Source organism: Cervus canadensis, chromosome 28 (genome assembly GCF_019320065.1).
Source record: "Cervus canadensis isolate Bull #8, Minnesota chromosome 28, ASM1932006v1, whole genome shotgun sequence".
Classification (NCBI taxonomy): Eukaryota; Metazoa; Chordata; class Mammalia; order Artiodactyla; family Cervidae; genus Cervus; species Cervus canadensis.
Genome location: NC_057413.1, coordinates 44,742,003 through 44,762,792, shown reverse-complemented (window position 1 = coordinate 44,762,792; position 20,790 = coordinate 44,742,003). Strand labels below are relative to the sequence as shown.

The 20,790-nt window shown below is 41.0% G+C and overlaps 1 protein-coding gene across 1 annotated transcript in view; it reads left to right on the top strand.

The window, feature by feature from the left end:
• KIF6 (kinesin family member 6) overlaps window positions 1-20,790 on the top strand; it is a 393,571-nt gene that overhangs the window by 170,046 nt on the left and 202,735 nt on the right. The window contains exon 10 of the mRNA XM_043450851.1: window positions 4,739-4,842. Within this exon, the coding sequence (XP_043306786.1) occupies window positions 4,739-4,842 (104 nt within the window). The remainder of the gene's footprint in view (window positions 1-4,738; window positions 4,843-20,790) is intronic.

Genomic DNA, 20,790 nt, shown 5'->3' with positions numbered 1-20,790 from the left:
CATGAATTAAGGTGACTCATCACATTTACAGTTTAAAGGAAAAAAATTGTATCACCACATCAGTAGATATAGAAAAAAGTATTTGATAACATTAAACATTCATCCATAGTTTGAAAAGGCTCATCAAACTATGAATATATGCTAACATCCTTAGAGCGATTAAGGGTATCAACCAAAAATTACAGCAAACATTTTAAAGGTGAAATGTTAGAAGGAATATGACAAGAATGTCTTAAGCACTATACTTGGAGTTTCTAGCTAGGAAAGAGGTAATTTTTTTTTTTCCTCTTTACTTTCAGTTCAGTTCAGTTGCTCAGTTGTGTCCGACTCTTTGTGACCCCATGAACCGCGGCACACCAGGCCTCCTTGTCCATCACCAACTCCCAGAGTCCACCCAAACTCATGTCCATTGAGTCGGCAATGCCATCCAACCATCTCATCCTCTGTCGTCCCCTTCTCCTCCTGCCCTCAATCTTTCCCAGCATCAGGGTCTTTTCCAATGAGTCAGCTCTTCGCATCAGGTGGCCAAAGTATTGGAGTTTCAGCTTCAACATCAGTCCTTCTAATGAACACCCAGAACTGATTTCCTTTAGCATGGACTGGTTGAATCTGTTTGCAGTCCAAGGGACTCTCAAGAGTCTTCTCCAACACCACAAGTTCAAAAGCATCAATTCTTCAGCACTCAGCTTTCTTCACAGTCCAACTCACATCCATACATGACCACTGGAAATGTATACAATTTTTATTTGTCAATCATACCTCAGTAAAGCTAGTAGGAGGGAAGTAATAACATTCAATTATACTTAGCAATAACAGCTACCATTCACTGAGCCTTCTGCCAGGCACTCACTATACCAGGCCTTGTATCTACACACATACATGTATAAAATCTCATTGACTGATCACTCTCAGCTTCTGAGGTATCACTTTCCTCATTCCACAGCAGGTAGGAGTGGGAAGTGGCAGAGAATGAGCTTCAGATAGGTTAAGTCATCTGCCCAAAGCCATATAGAGATACACATAGCGAAAGCAGAATGTGGACCCTGGTCCATGAGTCCTCAGAGCCCTGCTGTGGACACCATGCTAAACCGCCCCGATGCAGTACATGCAGTGTGACTTCCTCTCACACCTTGCACAAGGGCCAGCGGCCCTGTGACAACTAGTTCAGCCTTGGAAGGCAGCATTCCTTTCTTCCTCTTGGTATTGTGATGTCGGCTACTAGAAAAGTTACCGGATTGTGATGGTTAATTAAACTCTGTCATCAGGCGTTGCTAATAAATAGCCAAGTTCTCCCAAAAACTGTCCCAAAAATCACATGTTGGAGATGGTAAAATAGAAGGAGGTTGGGGATTTGTTCCTACTTCCAAAACATGAGAAAGGCCTGTTGAGGCAGATGAAATAAGATCCAGTCCATCAAACTATATATGTTTGCTTTCCATCGGAATCTGAGCTTTATGAAAGAAGAGATGGTTTTATTCCTTGCTGTCTCCCCAGAGTCCAGAACCATGTCTGCCACAAAGTAGGTGCTCAAGGAAAACCACCATTGAATAAGTGAATGGACTCATGTTAAACCCAGATAATGGCAGTGCAGGCATGATGGGAGGGATCCTGAACAACCCAAAATCATTGTTAAAAGTTTTCCAAATATGGCACAAAAAATTGTTTAGTGTAAATTTAAGTGGTAAAAATTATATCCGCTTTTTAGGAACACATTTAGCCTTTCTTCTTATAGATCCCTTATCCAAAATCATAAAAAGTTGTTTAATATAAAATACACTGATGAGGGGAGAAGAAAAAAATAGGGATATGGGATTAAGAGATACAGACTACTATGCATACAATAGGTAAGCAACAAGGAAATATCGGATAGCACAGGGGGTCATAGCCATTATCTTATAATAATTTTTTTTCCCTGAAAAGCTGTTTATTGGGATGATCAATCAAGGAGAGACTCCACAGACCCTGATCTTCAGTGGTAAAGAAATATAATCTGTGAAAATACTGAATCACTATGCTGAATACCTGCAAAGAATACTGGTCATTACTGGTGGACTATTTGATTGCTCATCTAGAACATCCAGTAGTGGGGCCTTCCTGGTGGCCCAGTGGTTAAGAATCTGCCTACCGGTGAAGGAGACACAGGTTCAACCCCTGGTCTTGTGGAAGGAAGAGTCTTCATGCTGAGGGGCGGTTAAGCCGATGCACCACAGCCACTCCATCCATGTGCCCCGGAGCCTGTGTTCTGCAGTCAGAAGCCACAAGGGAAGGAGAGGAGGCTACTCTCTACTTGCGTACCCCAAGAAGAGAGTAGCCACCACTTGCCACAACTAGAGAAGAGCCCACATGCAGCAATAAAGACCCAGTGAAGCCCAGAAAAAAAAGAACATCCAAGTATTCAATAACAAAAAAAATGATAACCAAAATAATGTTCAGAAAAGTAATTGTTAAATAATCCATAAAAATGAATTGCCTTCCTATACATCAAAAGCCAGTAATTAGAAAATGCAATTTTATAAAAATTTCACTTATAGTAGCAACAAAAACTTTAAAATTCTAGGAACAAAGTCTAATTAAAGATATATAAGGTATTTATAGAGAAGACTATGAATCTATATTGAAAGGAATCAATGGAAAGCCATACCATGTTTGTGGATGTAATGATTTCATTATGTTGCATTGTTCAGTCCCTAAGTTGTGTCCAACTCTTGCGACCCCACTGACTGTAGCCCACCAGGCTCCTGTGTCCATGGGATCTTCCAGGCAAGAATCCTGGAGTGAGTTGTCATTTCCTTCTCTAGGAGATCTTCCCAATCCAGGGATCAAACCTGCATCTCCTGCATCAACAGGCAGATTCTTTACCACTAAGCCACCTGGGAAGCCCAGTGATTCATTAGTATTACTTTAATCTCTTATCAAATTAACCGTTTACTCAAATTCATTTACAGTTGAAATTTGAGAAGAGCCTTTGATAGAATTTTACAAGCCAAGTCTAAAATTTATATGAAAGAGCATATGATCAGGAATAACCAAGTCTATTTCAGAAGTGAACAAGATGGAAAGGACTTGTTCTATCTAGATGCCAAAATTTCTTAAGATACAGTAATTAAAACAGTGTGGTATTACCATGCATATAGTCAAGTAGGCAAATGTTTTTAACCAGTAGCCCAGAAAAAGACACGTCTTATATGTGGAAATACATAACAGAATTTTAATAGCAAATCTTGCATGGTTGGCCATAAAAACAAATTAAAATTAGATCCATATCTTATACTTCCTACAAAGTAAAATCAACCTAAATGTAAAAAGCAAAACTTTAATACTTTTATAAGAACTTATAGAGAAATACAGGCTTCCCAGATGGCACAGTGGTAAAGAATCCACCTGCAATGCAGGAGAAACAAAAGACTCGGGTTCGATTCCTGGGTCGGGAAGATTCCCTGGAGGAGGAAATGGTAACCCCCTCAAGTGTTATTGCCTGGAAAATTCCATGGACAGAGGAGCCTGGAGGGCTACAGTCCACAGAGTTACTGAGTCAGACATGTACTGAGCATGCACATACACTATAGGAAAATATTGCTATGGCTTTAAGTAAAATGATGCTCTCAAAGAAAACACAGAAATGCAACTCATAACAAAATAAGTTGATAATGAAATTGCATTGAAATTTAAAACTTTTGTTTCACAGAAAGAACACCACAAAGTGGAAAGCATGACATAGATTGGGAGAAAATATGGGCATTGCATAAAATTTACAAAGGGTTCACATCCTGAATTTATAAAGAAGCCTGAAAATCCGTAAGGAAAAGAAAAATAATTCAACTGAAACATGGGCAAGATGGTGAATAAGAAGTTCACAGAAGAGGAAACTCAAACAGTCAACATACATTTACAAAGATGATCATCAACCTCACCAATAATCATGAAAACACAGATTAGAACTAGAAAAGAGACCATTTTACACCTACCAAATTGGCAAAATTAGTGTCTGGCAATACTACATACATAGTGACAAAATGTGGGGAAGCAGGAACTTACATATACAGTTGATGAGAATATAAATTTATACAACTATCTGGAAGAGCAGTTTAGCAATATATAGTAAAGGGAAGCTGCACTTACTCTACAAGTACGCTACAGAGAAAGTTGGATGCGCCCAGAGATTTATAGTGTTCACCACAACACTGTTTGTAATAGCAAAGGCAAAATTCCAATGTCCGTGATGTCCAGGAGACATAAATACATCAATTGTGATGTAGTCCTTTATTGAAATACTATATATCCATGAAAATTCATGAACTAGAACCACATGAAACAATAGAAATAATCTCCAAACGTAGTGTGAGGAAAAAAAAACCAAGTTGCAGTTACATGCAGTGTAATAGCATTTACATTAAGTGTAAGGCATGCAAAATAACATATATCATTTATAGTCACACCTATACCCGTGGAGTAAATGTTTAAAACATGCAGGGAAATGCTACCCACTAAATGCAGGATTGCAGTCACCCCAGGAAGGACAGAAGGAAACAGGAGTAAGGGCCTCCAGTAATGTTTTATTTGTTAAGAAAAATTCTAGAACTTTTTTGACAAAATGATAAGATTTAACAAAACAAGGTGCTAAGTACAAGAGTGCCTTTGGTATCCTTCTTTTGTTCATAATTTTAAAAGGTGTGTGTTCTCTGTCACATAGTCCCCTCGATGAGGAGCTGACATTTATGCTCCTGCCTTGCCATTTCAGATGATTATACGCCTACAAAAGGAAATCCAGGAACTGAAGGATGAACTGGCCATTGTCACTGGGGAGCAGAGGACAGAGGCTCTCACAGAAGCAGAGCTCCTTCAGTAAGCCTGCAGACATTTTCCTTAACAGTGCGAGTTTGTGTGAACTTCTGTGTTGGCCCTAATGTTATGAATTCACCTCAAAGCGCGAAGGTCTCTTGGGACAGTCTGAAATTGCATGTAGGCGCCAGCTAAGAGTGGCAGCTTTCCATGAAAAGCTGGATAAGGCTAGCAGTGTTTTTGCCGCCTCAGCTTTGAGGAAGCAAAGAACAGAGCATGGAGTGGATGGGAGTATCCTTCTCATGCCAGCTGAAGAGAAAGGATTGTATAATAGCCAGGCAACTTTTAAATGTATCCGCCACACACTCTATAAGCTGTGGATCTCAGATCTGAAAGGAATTCCAGAAACGTCCTTTGTATTAAACAGCATCTTGCTGCAAGCACCAATTTATCCCATGCCAAAGTAAGCTCTCTCCTTTAATAAATAGATGGCCCATATATTACAGTTCAAACACTCGAAATGGGAATGAAAGCAGGTATTCAGGACTTCATACAAGTGCGGCATCTCTCAGGGCCTTTAGACTTGCAGCCATATGGCATGCCAAGGGCACAGCGTGGCTCGAGTTCTTGCTCTGATCACGAGCCACCACGGCGGGCTTTCTTGTTTCTGTACTGTTTATTAAGCATTTGTGAAGTGATAACAATGGACTAGGCTTAGAAGGCAGTGGTACTCTCTGTTTCAGAGTAACAAGCTACGCAAGCTTTTCCTGAAGGTTTACTGTCATTTCACATGACCCTTTCTCAACAGAGAAAATGGTAACTAACAGAGGCTGGAAGTATTTTCTTTAAACAGCTTCATAGCTGCCCCTGAATGCAGGGCTGAAGTTTGAGAAGCCTTAAGCAAGGTTTCTGTTATACGCCAAGCCTTCCTCCTCTGGGATAGCAGTTCCTCATTTTAGAACGCTGTGTTTAATAATGTGATAGGCCCCTAAGGCTTTCCGTACAAAACTGCTTCATGACGTGTATGAGATTAAGGTGAAATACACTGCCAGAATTCGCATTTTAAAGAATTTCATGTCACTCCTTGAAATAACCTGGGATAGCTTAGATACTGAGAAACCCAAGTTTCAAATTCCTTCATTATGGTGCTCCCAGCCCCACAAAGAAAGGGCTTGTTGTTTAGTGGCTAAGTCATGTCCTACTCTATGCGACCCCATGGACTGTAGCCCACCAGGCTCCTCTGTCCATGGGATTCTCCAGGCAAGAACACTGGAGTGGGTTGCCATGCCCTTCCTCCAGGGACCTTCCTGACCCAGGGCTTAAACCTGCATCTCCTGTTTGGCAGGCCGATTCTTTACTACTGAGCCACCTGGGAAGCCATGAAGAAAGGGCTTACCCAATATTATTTTTGAAGGTGCCTCCTCAGAGTCTTGATCTGCAAATCAGGATCCAGTCAGGAAAACAAAAGCATTCTAGGCCTCTCAACAGCAGGAATTAAATATAAGAAATTTGTCGTACAGGAGATGGCATTATGGGGTGCTAACAACAGCCCAGAGATCAGAACAGGAGGTCCTTCACCCTGGAACTGGAGGGACATCAGTAGACGGTTGCGTTACGGAAGCCAGAGCCTGGTGCCGGCCAGCAGAAGCTGCACAAGCTGAGTGTTGCCTGTCGGGACAGAAGCCAGGGCCTCGGAAGAGCCCTGGGCGCTAGGAGGCATCATCCCACAGGGAGCGCTGGCTTCTCCATCATCTCCCATTCCAGTCTCCACCAGTGCCTTCCACTGGCCGGACTTACCCAGAGCCAGTTGTTAAAAGAGCCAAGTAGTGTAGTTTCCTGTGATGCAGTCAAACAAAGGAAAAGTGGAAATTGGATCTAAGAGCAAACAGTGAAATGACCCTCGTGTCAAATAAGTAACAGTGTTTTCTCTAGTTCCTGTGTGCCCCATGTTGCTCAGAAGGCTCAGTTTAAGGGTAAGATTCTGAATGTGGCAGTTCAAGATGTCAGAATGAGTAAGCATATGCCGCAGGTTCCCTCCACATTGGGTGGGTGATAGAACTGATGTAAGAAACATCTGAATCTCCGTCTATACCCAAGAATAAGAAGTAGGTTTCACAGGGGTCTAGACAGGAGGAAGGGATCAGCCAAGTTACGGGGCAGCATCACCACGGCCCCATGTCTGAGTGGTGGCACGCTGGAGCAGGAGACGGCTGGGAGCAGCCCGAAGGGTCGGCAGAGCTCTTGGAGTGGGAGGACTTTGTTCCTGTGAATCCCCTGTGTTCTCCTTCTTCCCTTCATCCCCTGGTTTTAGGTCAGTATTCCCAGGAAATAGGGAAGTGCCCCAGGTAACTGATGATGCCCAGGACAAAGAGGGACTGTGTAAACTCTGGAGACAGCGGCTGTCTCCAGTTCTGCCCATTTCCTCACTGAAGGCAGCAAGGAGCACAGGTACCCACAGCTGCTTCAGTCCCTTACCCAAGACTGGCTGCCCAAGCTGAGAGCTCGGAGTCTAGGAAATGTGAGCTCACAGTTGGGAGTGACTAGAAATATGAGGACAGCCAGCATGGAGAAAGACAAGAACAAGCATTTACAGCATGGAGGCCTTAAGAACTAAGCCAGAGGAGTGGTTGCTGTCTCTTGAGATATAAAACATGGCATTCCATCCATGAAACAACAGCAGGATCAAGAGATCTTGAAAATGAAAAAATGTACTTGTTGCCATTAAGAACTTGATGATGGCTAAACAACAGAATGAAAACACAGAGGGGCAAATCAGTGAGCCAGGAAGTTGGGAGCTAAGGGATTATTCCAGAATATAAGTTAAAAGGTAGAGATTTAGCAAGTTTAAACAAAAGAATCATAGAGAATAGCCCTAGATTTACCAGTATCAACAACAATTTCCAAAGAAAAAATAGAGAGAATGCAAGGGAGCAAACAGTTAAAGAAATAAAACCTATTTTTTTGGAACTAAAAAAAAAAGAACATAAGACTTCAGAACAAAAGAGTTATCATATGCTAAGTAGTACAATAATACTGTAGAAAAAATGTTAGAACTTCAACATATTGAAAATAATCCTAGAAGTTGTTAGAGAAGAAAAGTATCAACAACCAAGAATCTGATTTAGTGAAGACTTCTCATCAACAGCTCTGGAAATAGGAACTTCTAGTACTGAAACACAAAACAAAACAAAAAAGGGCTGTGAATGGAGATTTCTGTATCTAGCCTACTATTCAAAGGTGAAGGTGGCCATTTTTCAGACATACAGACTTTCAGACAGGAAATTTCCCATGGTACATCCTCTCTTAAAGAGACCACCACAGACTATACTTTCACAAGAAGAAAAATTCTATAAGGCATAAGAAACAATAATAAGCAAAGTTTGTTATACCTTCTCTATGATATTTAATATTGTATTATATTTACATCTTTCACTAACTTGCCATTTATTACATAAACAGATGTTTCTGTTTAAAAGTTACTGACAACAAGCAAATTCTCATGATTCTCCTCTCATAGGAGTTTGGGGGCAGAATCATGAGAAATAAAATTGTGACAACAGGTTTAAAATACTGACAAACTGTTAGATCTTGGATTGGCTTTCTTTGATCCACAGATAACAAATACACAAATGTCATTTGGAATAGTTTCTACATAGACAGTATGTAGGGTTGCCATTAGTTTTTCTGGGCAGTCGATTCACTCATTCAACATTTCTTATCTATCCAGTACTCACAAAAATCTACCGTAGGCCCTGAGAGGAACACCAAGATGAACAAAACCTGGATCCCGCTCTCGACGGGTTCACAATTTAGTGGCAGCAACAGACACAAGCACAAGTTAATTATGGTGCAATGTGTAAGTATTCCGTGGAGATATATGAATAAAACAAGAGACTGCAGAGACAGTAATGATTAATTTTGAGCTCAGGCATAGTGTGTGCTCAGTCGTATCCAACTCTTTGTGACCCCGTGGATTGTAGACCACCAGACTCCTCTGTCCATGGGATTCTCCAGGCAAGAAGACTGGAGCAGGTTGCCATTTCCTACTACTGGGAGGGAATTTTCCCCACCCAGGGATCAAACCCATGTCTCTTGCATCTCCTGCATTGGCAGGCGAATCTTCTACCACAGCGCCACCTGGGAATCATGTAAAATTAGTTCGTGTGTAAGTAAGTAAACGTCAGCAATTCGCAATGAAGTTGCTTCTCTGGTGTCAAGATAAGTATACTATATATAGCATTGGGTCTCTTGAATGATTTCTGATCAGCAGTTGGGGAGAACACATGTTGCAGACTGAATCTACCCTGCCAAAACCAAAGCACAGTTTCCGAGTGATCCAGTAACTTTGGTGCTTGTTCGTGCTGACAGTGAGGATTATTCAGATTATGTGGCTTTGTGTTACTGTTTTTGCTATACTGTTGTTGCAGTTACATTTTGGACTGATTAGCTAGATCAATATTGGTATGGCTTAAAATTCATCAGGTTTCAGAGTTCTTTATTATGTTAAAGTAAAAGAAGGAAATTAAAACCTGCCCGTAGTGTGGCTCTGCTATTTAATATCATTGGTGCCTCTTTGTCTTCTGCCACCCTGGACCCTTGCTCAGGAGTCAGCTTCAGCCCTCATTGTGCCCAGGCTCCCTGGTGGTGACGGTGGGAGGCGGATGGTGGTGTGGGGGACAAGAAGGGACCCGCGGAGTGGCAGGGCAGAGCAGCAGGAATGTGCTAGCCTCGCCTGCTTCTCTGTCCTGCTGATCCCTGGGCTTATGTTGACTGGCATGGCATGAGGACAGTCCTATCAGGGATTCTGTGAAGGACATCAGAAAGCAGATATGTATTGGATAATATATTCTGTGTAGCATGCACTGGCCAGTTTGGAGATGTCTATTAATACCTAGCCCCACCAAATTTTTGAACTATTTCCCAGAATTTCAGTTCTCAATGTAAATATTTGTTGCATTGACTTGGATGCTCCAACTGAAGAGGATTTCAGATGTCAGCCTCCAGTTATTGGGATATTTTTAGTTTACATCTTTTTTTTTTTCTTTTGCCTGTGTAAATTTGAAAAGAGACAGCTGGATGAAGGCTGTGTAGCCAAGTTAATGTTTATGCAAAACTTCTTGGGTGAAGATTTGATTCTGATTGATTTTCTAAACACATACCTCTTTCTTCCTTTGGGTTTTTTTCTAAAGCCCTTAGGCCTCTGGCTAGGATGGAAGCCTCATTTCCTGGCCCAAATCTAAATGAGTAGAATATTTTCTGCATAGCGACATTTTCTTTCTGAGATGCAACTGAATTGGATCTCTTGGGCTCAAGTTTGCTCAAAGTAAATTTACAGACATCTTGATCCTTTGCTTTTCTTTTTTCTTCCTCCCCCCCAACTTTATTGAGGTATAATTGACAGGTAACATTGTGTAGGTTAAAAGAGTACAGTGTGATGATTTAATATATTAATAGGTATGTATATTGTGAAACGAAGACCATGATAAGGTTAATCGATACCCCCATCACCTCACATAGTTATCTTTCTGTTTCTGTGTGTGATGAGAACCTTTGACATCTACCCTGTAGGCAATTTGCAAGTATATGGTGCAGTATTGTGGAGTACAGTCACCATGCTGTACCTCAGGTCCTCAGAATGTATTCATCTTATAACTGGAAGTTTGTACGTTTCGACTGATGTCTCCCTGTGTCCCTGCCCTCCGGCCCCTGGCAACCACTGGTCTACTCTCTGAGTTCACCTTTTTTATTTTGTACAAGTAAGTGAGTTCTTACAGTGTTTGTCTTTTTCTGACTTACTTCCTTTAGCTAGTTTTTGCAGATCAGTTAATCCTACGGCCTGAATGTAGTGAGTACCTACTAGATGCTAGTCATGTTAATAGGTGTTTTGGGGGGTTCAGGAATATAGGGTACAGAAAATAATTCCTAGGAGTTACAGTTTTATTGGAGAAATAAGATATGCACACATACACACATTTACACATATATATATATATGTATATATGGCTCAACGGTAAAGAATCTGCCTGCAATGCAGGAGACACAGGAGACACCAGTTCGATCCCGGGTTGGAAAGGTTCCCTGGAGGAGGGTGTGGCAACCACTCTGGTATTCTTGCCTGGAGAATCTCATGGACAGAAGAGCCTGTCAGGCTACATTCCATAGGGTCGCACAGAGTTGGACAGCACTGAAATGGCTGAGCACAGCGTATGTATATATAAAAGAATAAGAGGGTGTATTAGTGGAAAGAACAAATGGACACTGAGAATTGTAAAGCCTTAATTACACTTTAATTCTACTCATATTAGTTTTTTTAATGACTCCTTTGTATGTAAATGCTGTCTTATGACTAAATGCTATTTATGCACATTTTCAGCTTCATGTTTTTAAATCTAATATCAGTTTATTATACATGGTTTAATATATTATTTGCTCACAACCTATGATAATGAAAAGCTAAACAGTTACATAGAAATTAAAAAGTGGGGGTGCAGATATCACTCCCTGAGCAAGTTAAGTCTGAGAGGATGTCATGAGGAAGAAGGTGCCGCCCTAAGATGAAGGGGTCTGGGTACACAAAGTTGCCTGGAAGGAGTGAGCACTGTGTGTGTGTGTGTGTGTGTGTGTGTGTGTGTCTTGGGGGTCAGGGTGGGAGGGGTTGCCAAGGTCACCAATAGGGGGGGAACCTGTGAAAAGGAACAAGAGGGAAGTATTAAGGGTGATTGAAATGGTCTATATCATGATTGTCTTGGTGGTTACATAACAGATTGTCAAAAGTCGTAGTACTATATATCTAAAAAGGGTAAACTTAAAACTTTACTGTCTATAAATTTAACCTCAACTAACCTGACTTTTGAAAAACTGGAGACATCTGTGTGACAAAATATAAAATTAAAAGACCAGTCATTAAACAAACCAAAGTGAAATAAAACAAAACTGTACAGTGAGAGATTTTCTTTTCGGTAAAATTTTGCCATGGTTAAATAATAGTAACTTATCTTTGATGACAAGCCCCTCAAACACACAGACATATATTTTTACAGTTAATTACTACATGTACAAGTTGAGGCATCTTCCTCATTTTCGTGCTCTGCTCCAAACCTTCACAGCAGCACACACCTGTCCCCACCTTTCTCTCCTTCCTGTTCAGTAGAGAAGGTGTCTCCTCCAGAGGCGACCTCGCCAACCATCCTCACAGCCCCAGTCCCTTCCACCATCTCAGGGACCTCAGCTCTCCTTCTGTTTTCTCTTTATCTGCAACTTCTCTCTTTGTATTGGACTCTTCACTAGACTCTCATTAGTATTCAGTTACAATAGGCTCAAGTCTCCCATATTTGAAATGAAATGCTCCTCCTTGACCTTACCCCCAACCCCACCTCTATCTAGTGTTGCTTTCATCTCCTTTAAGCTAAACCACTCCAGGAAGTTGCCTTCACTCCCAGTCTCCTTTCCCTTCCATCCCACTTACTCCGCTACACACTCCAATCTGGCCTTTGCCCCATTGCACTGGTTACTGATGGACCTCAGTGTAGATCAATTTGACAGGCCTATGTAAGTCTTTATCTTCCTTGACCTCTCAGTGGCATTCAGCATTATTTTTTTAAGCAATTTTTAAAAACAGTTCTATTTATTTATTTGGCTGTAGTGTGAGGCATATGGTTCTCTGACCAGGGATTGAACTCATAGCCCCTGCATTTGGATGGTGGAGTCTTTACCACTGGACCACCAGGGAAGTCCCTGCATTCAACATGATTGACCACTCTCTGGTTGAAGCTCTCTCTTCTCGTGTCTTCTCCTTATCTCCTGACTGCTCCTTGGCCTCTTGGGCCAAATTATCCTCCTTTCATGTGGACTTTCCTCAAGCATTGTCCTAGGACCTCCTTTTCTCTCTTTCTTTGTACTTTTTCCTAGATGATTTCATCAGCACCCACACCTCAGTTGCCGTCTAGATGCAACTAGATGATGCGACCCTGATGACTCATGTTTATTTTACTCATTCATATTTATTCTTCTCTGAATGCCCTACTCATTGATCACATTGCCCTGCTGACAGCTGGTCCTGAACTCAATATGCCCCAAACTGAATTCTCTTTTTAAAAAATTTATTTATTTACTTGTTTTTGGTCGCATTGGGTCTTCATTGCTGCTCACAGTCTTTCTCTAGTTGCAGCAAGCAGGGGCTACCCTCTAGTTGCTGTGCGCGGGCTTCTCATTGAGGAGGCTTCTGTTTTTGCAGAACAAGGCTCTAGAGTGGGCAGGCCATCAGTAGTTGCACTACATGGGTTTAGTTGCCCCGCGGCATGTGGAATCTTCCTGGACCAGGGATCAATCCCTTGTCCCCTGCATTGGTGGATTCTTAACTGCTGGACCACCAGGGAAGTTCCTTGAACTGAATTCTTCTTCATCTTTCTCCAGACCTGGTCTCTGGCGCTAGATCCCCATCAGTCAATATCGCTACAAGCCCTACAGTTGTGAAGGCCAGAAACTTAGAGGTTTCCTGTGATTCTATTCATTTTCTCACCTCCCAAATCCAGTCAGTTTGGAACTCCTATTGACTCTGTCCTCAAAATTCGTCTTGAATTGGACCACTTCATACCACTCCAACTGTTGCTGTCCTTGCAAACCTCTGTCTTCTTTTCTTCTCCTACTAAAATAGTGTCATAATAGGTTTTTTTGCTCCCCTCTAAATCTTGTTCTGTGAAGCCAGAATATTCTTTTTTAAAAGGACAGTTCTTACCATTTCACTCTTCTTCTTAAAACTCCTCAGTGACTTCTGACTTCCTGTTGTTCCTGGGAAAACACCAAAATCCTGCATGTGGCCTACGAGAGTCTGCCTGGTCTGACCCTTTTCTGTGTTTTCAACCACATTTCACATTCCTCTCCCCTTTGCTCCCTTCACTTTGACAACACTGACCTTTCAGTGTTTAATTTCATCCTGTCTTCCACCCTGGGGGCGTTGCACAGGCAGTTGGTGCTGACTGCTGCCTGGGGTGATGTGTGCATGGGGGCATGTACACACATGCGTGTGCACAAACACGCATGTATCTTGTTTAGTTTGCTCTGCTTATCCTTCAAGCTTTAGCCGCTCAGTCATGTCCCACTCTTTGTGACCCCACAGACTGTAGCCCACAAGGCTCCTCTGTCCATGAGATTGTCCAGGCAAAAATACTGGAGTGGGTTGCCATTTCCTTCTCCAGAGGATCTTCCTGACCTAGGGATCAAACCTGGGTCTCCTGCATAGCAGGCAGATTCTTTACTGTATGAGCTACATGGAGGTCCCAGGGCTAGGAAAGTCATGCCAAAGGCTTATCACAGATTTCACCTAACAGATCGAGGTGAATTCCTGCCTTCTCAAGGTCTCAAAAATTCCTTGAGATTTCTGTACCTGCTAGTGATGTAACCTTCTTAATTTATCTGATAAAGTTTCTGAAAACCTAAGCATTTCCAGTCTCTGGAGGGATCAAACTCTATCCTTCAAACCTCAACTTATCCTTCAAACCTCAGTTTAAATTGTTCTTCCTCAAGAGCATCGTCTCTGACCCGCTGCCCCAACTCAACATGACTGTGCTCCACCTTTTCCTATTTGCAGTGCTTTTCCTTTGGAGTACTTATCTCTCTGTAATCACGTACTTGTGGTATTGTTTGGGTGTTATCTGTGTCCCCACCATGTGGAAAGGCCTTTGAGGGCAGGAGCAGTGTCTGCTTTAAATGAATGAATACATCAATGCTGTGTGCCAGCCTGGATGGGAAGGGGGTTTGGGGGAAAATGGATTCATGTCCATGTAGGGCTGAGTCCTTTCACTGTTCGCCTGAAACCATCACAGCGTTCTTTGTTAATCAGCCATACCCCAATACTCAATAAAAAGTTAAAAGTTTGAAAAAAAAACTAAAAAAAAAAAAGAATATACACAGCACCTTTCTTTGTGTCATTCTGTGACACACAATCAAAGAATATGCAGTGAATATTAATATAGCAAAGATTGTGCATAACTACATTAAATACACAAGGGGAAAAACTTGAGAGATCTTTGAACTGGCTCATGGACATACGATCACACAATTTAAGACATTGAGCAATGGAAATCCCCTTGTGCAAGCAAGTGTTACCCGAAGGAAATGGTGCCCTAGTTTGATGTACATTTTACCAAACAGGAAATGGCTTGAGGCCCTGGCCAGGGCAGCCTTCACGCCTGCTCTTTAGAAGTCCCCAGATTCCTCTTTGCTCTACTCACTCTCCTGTTGGGGAATAATCCCATCCTTCCAGGCTGAAATACTCTCTAAAGCTGGGAACTATGCTGGAATTGACCCTCGGGCCCTTAAACCATGTGCAACATGGAAGGTAGGACCTCACCTTTCATCCTTGGGGCTTTGCTTGATATTTGAAAAGTTTTATCTGGTAGTATTTCTTTTAATACAATTAAATAAGACTAATACATTTTTTAAATTGAAGTATAATTGCTCTACAATGATGTGTTAGTTTCTGCTGTACAAAGAAGTGAATCAGCCATATGTATGCATATATCCCCTCCTTCTTGGACCTCCCTCCCTCTTCTCTAGGTCATTACAGAGCATGGAGCTGAGCTCTCTGTGCTATAAATATAGTTTAAAACCAAATACATTGTGTTATCAGCCCCACAAGCAAAAACAATTGTTTCAAAAGCGTATATCTATACTAATAAAAGCTTCATTGTTGTCCAAGCTTCTATTTCAATGCAAATAAATATACCTAAAGGAAGAGTCTTAAAGTCCCATTCTCACACCAAATAAATCTCACTTTGAAATAAGATTAATTTTTACCTTTATTCACTCTTTCTAGTGAATAAACACTGATTGAATATTGTTAATACCATGTCAGGCACTCAGACAAACCACAGAGTCCTGCAGAAGTCTGGCCATTGGAGAGAGAGGGACAGATGTGCTTCGTGATGGTGCCGAACTGCTATAATAAACATCCAGATAGGGAGGGCGAGTGTTTTGGAGAGGGCAAAGGACCAGGGAGGAAAGACTTGAAACAGGAAGTGACTTACAGAAAACCCATCAGTGCTGTCATCCTTTTAAAGTAAGCATTTAAAGGTGACTTCAGGAGAAGTCATTTCCACCATGTTTAACTTGCAGTTCAATTTTTTTATTAGACTAGTCTAATAAAAGTTTAATTGGGTTCCATTTCTCAATACGTTTGAGCTGGATTAGAACCATAAAACAGATTTCAAATACAGGTATAGTGGCTCTCTTGAACCTAAAAATTGATAACTTGTTCCCAAAGGCATGGGACAGAATAATTAAAAATCAAGATTATCCCATATAATTTGAAATATGCCATCATCATCATAATAAGTCTTGTCCCGTGACCCTCAGACTGTTTATGAAGTGAAAAGCAATCAGGAAAAAAATAAATCATACCCTCCAATATTTGAGCTAATACAGTCCTAGTGAGAATTAGATACCAAACTAGTCTTTTAGGGAGAATCTCTTGTCAGTACTTAACCCTGGATCAATAATACTTTATCCCTTTAATATTCGGCTTATTGTCACTGGCCTCTAAAATGATTTTATTTGTCAAACCACTATTAAGAATTTTTTTAATTAAAAAAAACTAAGTTTCAGGTGTAAAGCATTATAATTCAACTTTTGTATGAACTATAAAGTGCTCACCACCACATGTCTAATTACCATCCATCACTATAGAGTTGACCTCCTTCACCCATTTCACCCCCTGCAACACCTTCCTCCTCTGGTAATTGCTAATCTGATCTCTGTATCAATGAGGTTTTCTTTGTTTCATTTTGTATGTTTGTTGTTTGTTTGTTTGTTTAGAGTCTGTGTATGAGTGAAGGCATATGGTAGCTGTCCTTCTCTGTCTGACTTATTGTCCTTAGAATAATACTGTCAAGGTCCATTCATGTTGTCAGAAATGTCAAGATTCCATTCCTTTTTATGGCTGAATAGCATTCCATTATGTAGATGTTGCACATCTTCTTTATCCATTCATCCATCAATGGACACTTAGGTTATTTCCATTATCTTAGCTGTCGTAAATAATGCTGCAGTGAAATAAGGTGTGCATGTATCTTTTCCAACTAGTGTTTTCATTTTCTTCAGATAAATATCCCGAAGTGGAATAGCTGGGCCATATGATAGTTCTATTCTTAATTGTTTAAGGGCTCTCCATACTGTTTTTCATAGTGACTGCCCCAATTTGCAGTCCCACCAACAGTGTATGAGGGTTTCCTTTTTTCCACATTCTTTCCAACATTTGTTAGTCTTTGTCTTTTCAATAATAGTCATTGTAACAGGTCTAAGATGATATGTCATTGTGGTTTTGACTTGTGTTTCTCTAACAATTAGTGATGTTAGACATCTTTTCACATGCTTGTTGGCCATCTATGTGTCTGTTTTGGAAAAATATCTATTCAGATCCTCTGCTCGTTTTTAACTCAGGTTTTGTTGTTGTTGAGTTTCTGAATGGCTTCTCTATATATTTTGGATATTAACTTCTTACTGAATATATGATTCGCAAATATCTTCTTACATTCAGTGGTTTACCTTTTCATTCTGATGGTTTCCTTCGTTGTGAAGAAGCTTTTTAGTTTGATGTAGTCTCATTTGTTTATTTTTGCTGTTGTTTCCCTTGCCTTTAGAGTCAGATCAAAAAATATATATATGGCTAAAACTGATATCAGTGAGGTTTTCACCTATGTTTCCTTATAGGGATTTTATGGTTTCAGGTCTTACTCTCAAGTCTTTAATCCATTTTGAGTTAATTTTTGAATACCAGTGTAAGACATTGGTCTAGTTTCTTTCTTTTGCATATGGCTGTCCAATTTTCCCAACATCATTTATTGAGAAGATTTTCTCCGTTATATGTGCTTTGTTCCTTTATCATAAATTTAATTATCCATATATGTGTGACTTTTGATTCTGTTCCATTGATCTGTGTGACTATTTTTGTGTCAGTACCGTACTGTTTTGATTACTATAAATTTGTGTATAATTAAAAATCCAAGTGATTTTATTTGTCAAGCAACTATTAAAACTATGCTTCAAAATCATGACTTATTCTATAAAAGTTCTGTAACATGATGAGCTATCCTGATTGTTCTTCCACTGTGGAGAAAGGAAAGGATGGACTTCAGGAAACTATGTTCCTTAAGGGTTAAAGGGGCAGGGCATGGCCACCAACTCCAGTGTTCTTGCCTGGAGAATCCCACGGACAGAGGAGCCTGGTGCGCTGCAGTCTGTGGGGTCTCAAAGAGTCAGGCACAACTGATGCAACTGAGAACGTGTGCAAGGGTAAAAGAGATGGAGATAGGGATTGAGACAGGAAGAGTGGGAGAGACAGAGATAGAGACGAGGTTGGAGAGACAGAGTGAGAAGCTTATACCAGAATCTGAACAATCTCTTGAAAATTATTAGAGAGATGACTGAATGCTGTCCTACACCAGGTTGCTCATTGAAAAATGAAAAATCTCAAGAAAGCTTGTGCCTAATTTCTCATTTTTATGGACGAAACTGTCCCAGTGAGAGTGATGCTGCCTACCTGTGACTATCTAGAACCTCTTTCCAGGGCCGAGTGACCCCACCAGGCCTGGCCCCTGGCAACCTCTGCAGCCTCAAACCCTCCCAAGCCCCTGCTTGTCACCATCCCTTCCCTGAAATAGTTTTCCTCCCTTACCTCACTATTCAAATGTTACATTATCAGAAAAACCTTCCCAGGCCACAGTGTCTAAAATACATCTTCCCCTACCACACTTTACCTCCTTTATGCTGAGTTGTTTTTCTTCATAGCAGCCACATCACATTTAATGTCTCATTATCCTTTGTCTGTCTGTCTCTACTTCGTGAGGACTGGGACTTCATCTGTGTTGTTTTCTACTATGTACCTGGCCCATGGGATATCCTCCATAAGTATTTGTTGGATGATTTGGTGAACACTCCATCAGGGCCTTGATTACCTCTCACACTTCTTGAACCATTCATTTTCCATCTTCAGGGGCTCTACTCAGAGCTGCCTGGGGTTTTGGTATGAACAAGGGCCCTTAGAACCAGTCTCTGTGGGCAGTAAGCACTTCCCGACATTTAGATTCAACACACACTGCTTTGGTATCTGGTGTGTGGGTTTCATCTTGTAAGTGTGAGTGACGCAGAAATTAACTGCAATATTCAGAATCTTGAAGTGAAGTCGCTTAGTTGTGTCCAACTCTGTGACCCCATGAACTGTAGCCCACCAGACTTCTGGGTCCATGGGATTCTCCAGGCACGAGTACCAGAGTGGTTTGCCATTTCCTTCTCCAGGGGATCTTCCTGACCCAGGCCTCGAACCCCGGTCTCCCTCATTGTAGGCAGACGCTTTACCATCTGAGCTACCGGGGAATCTTGCTCAGAATCTTGCTCACAGCTATTTTTTGAACTTCATCCAGAGATGTCAACCAAAATAAGGCAGAGAAAATTTATTTGAAAGGACTGAGAGTCAAGAGACTTGATTTCTAATCTTGACTTTCCTCCTAATCTAAGGAGATGTGTTATCTTAAATGGCCCCCCCACCTCAGTTTTCTAATCTTTGCTGTGTGACCTTGGGCAAATTATATCATCTATTGGGTTGGCCAAAAAGTTGCTTTGGTTTTTAAGTAAAAATAAAAGACACATTTTTCATTATCACCAAGAACTTTATTGAACAGCATAGTCACTGTTTTGTTCCCCTACAGACTACCATTTTTCAGGCAACTTCATAATTCCATCTTTCCAAAACTTTATATCTTTTTAAGCAAAGAACCATTGCAGCTACCTTTTATAGTCTTCCAGGGAACTGAACTTTTTTTTACATTAAAAGAATTTTTTAAAGATCAAAATAAATGCAAATCCAAAGGTACAATGTCTGGTGAAAGCAGTGGATGTTCAGAACTTCCCAGCCAAGCTGTAACAGTTTTTGCCTGGTCTTCAAAAGCATGTAGTCTTGCGTTATCCTAACGAAAGTTTATGCATTTTCTGTTGACTAATTCCAGGCAGTTTTCATCAAGTGCTGCTTTCAGTTGATCTAATTCGAAGCAGTACTTGTTGGAATGAATCCTTTGGTTTTCTGGAAGGGGCTCATAATACAGGACTCCCTTCCAATCCCATCATACACACAAGGTCACCTTCTTTGTTGTTGTTGTTTTTTTAATTACTTTACAATATTGTAGTGGTTTTTGCCATACATTGACATGAATCAGCCATGGATTTACATGTGTTCCCCATCCCGATCCCCCTCCCGAAGGTCACCTTCTTTGGCTGAAGGCCAGCCATTGGTGTGGTTGGTGGTGATTCATTTGCTTGCCCCTTTATCTCTTCTGTTCCATGTTATTGCACGGTATCCGCTTTTCATCACTTATCTCAATTTGTTTTAAAAACAGACCATCTTTATTATATTTCAGTAGAAAATCACATTCAGAAATACAGTCAGAAGGTTTTTTTTTTCGCTTATGTGGAACCCAAGCATCAAAGCAATGAATATAACCAAGCTGGTACAAATAACTTCTAATGCTTGATTTGGAGATTTGTGAGTGTGTCAGCTATCACCTGCATGACGTAACACGGATTGCTCTCAATGTCTTGATTTGATTGCTGTCAACTTTCACTGGCAGGCCTGACAACAGAGCCCCGTCCAGCAGGAAATCTCCAGCATGAAACGCCAGTCACAGCACCTTATCCATACACTGCAGAAATCTTTCATTTTACTTTATTGTTTTTTGCTTTTCATTGTTGTTGCTTTTTGTTGTTCAATCACTAAGTTGTGCTAGACTCTTTGCAACCCTATGGAATGCAGCAAGCCAGGCTTCCCTGTCCTTCTCTATCTCCCAACGTTTGTTCAAACTCATGTCTGTTGAGTCAGTGATGCTATCTAACCATCTCATCCTTTTCCACCCTCTTCTCCTTCAGCCTTCAATCTTTCCCAGCATCAAGGTCTTTTCCAACGAGTCAACTCTTCACATCAGGTGGCCAAAGTATTGGAGCTTCAGCTTCAGCATCAGTCCTTCCAAT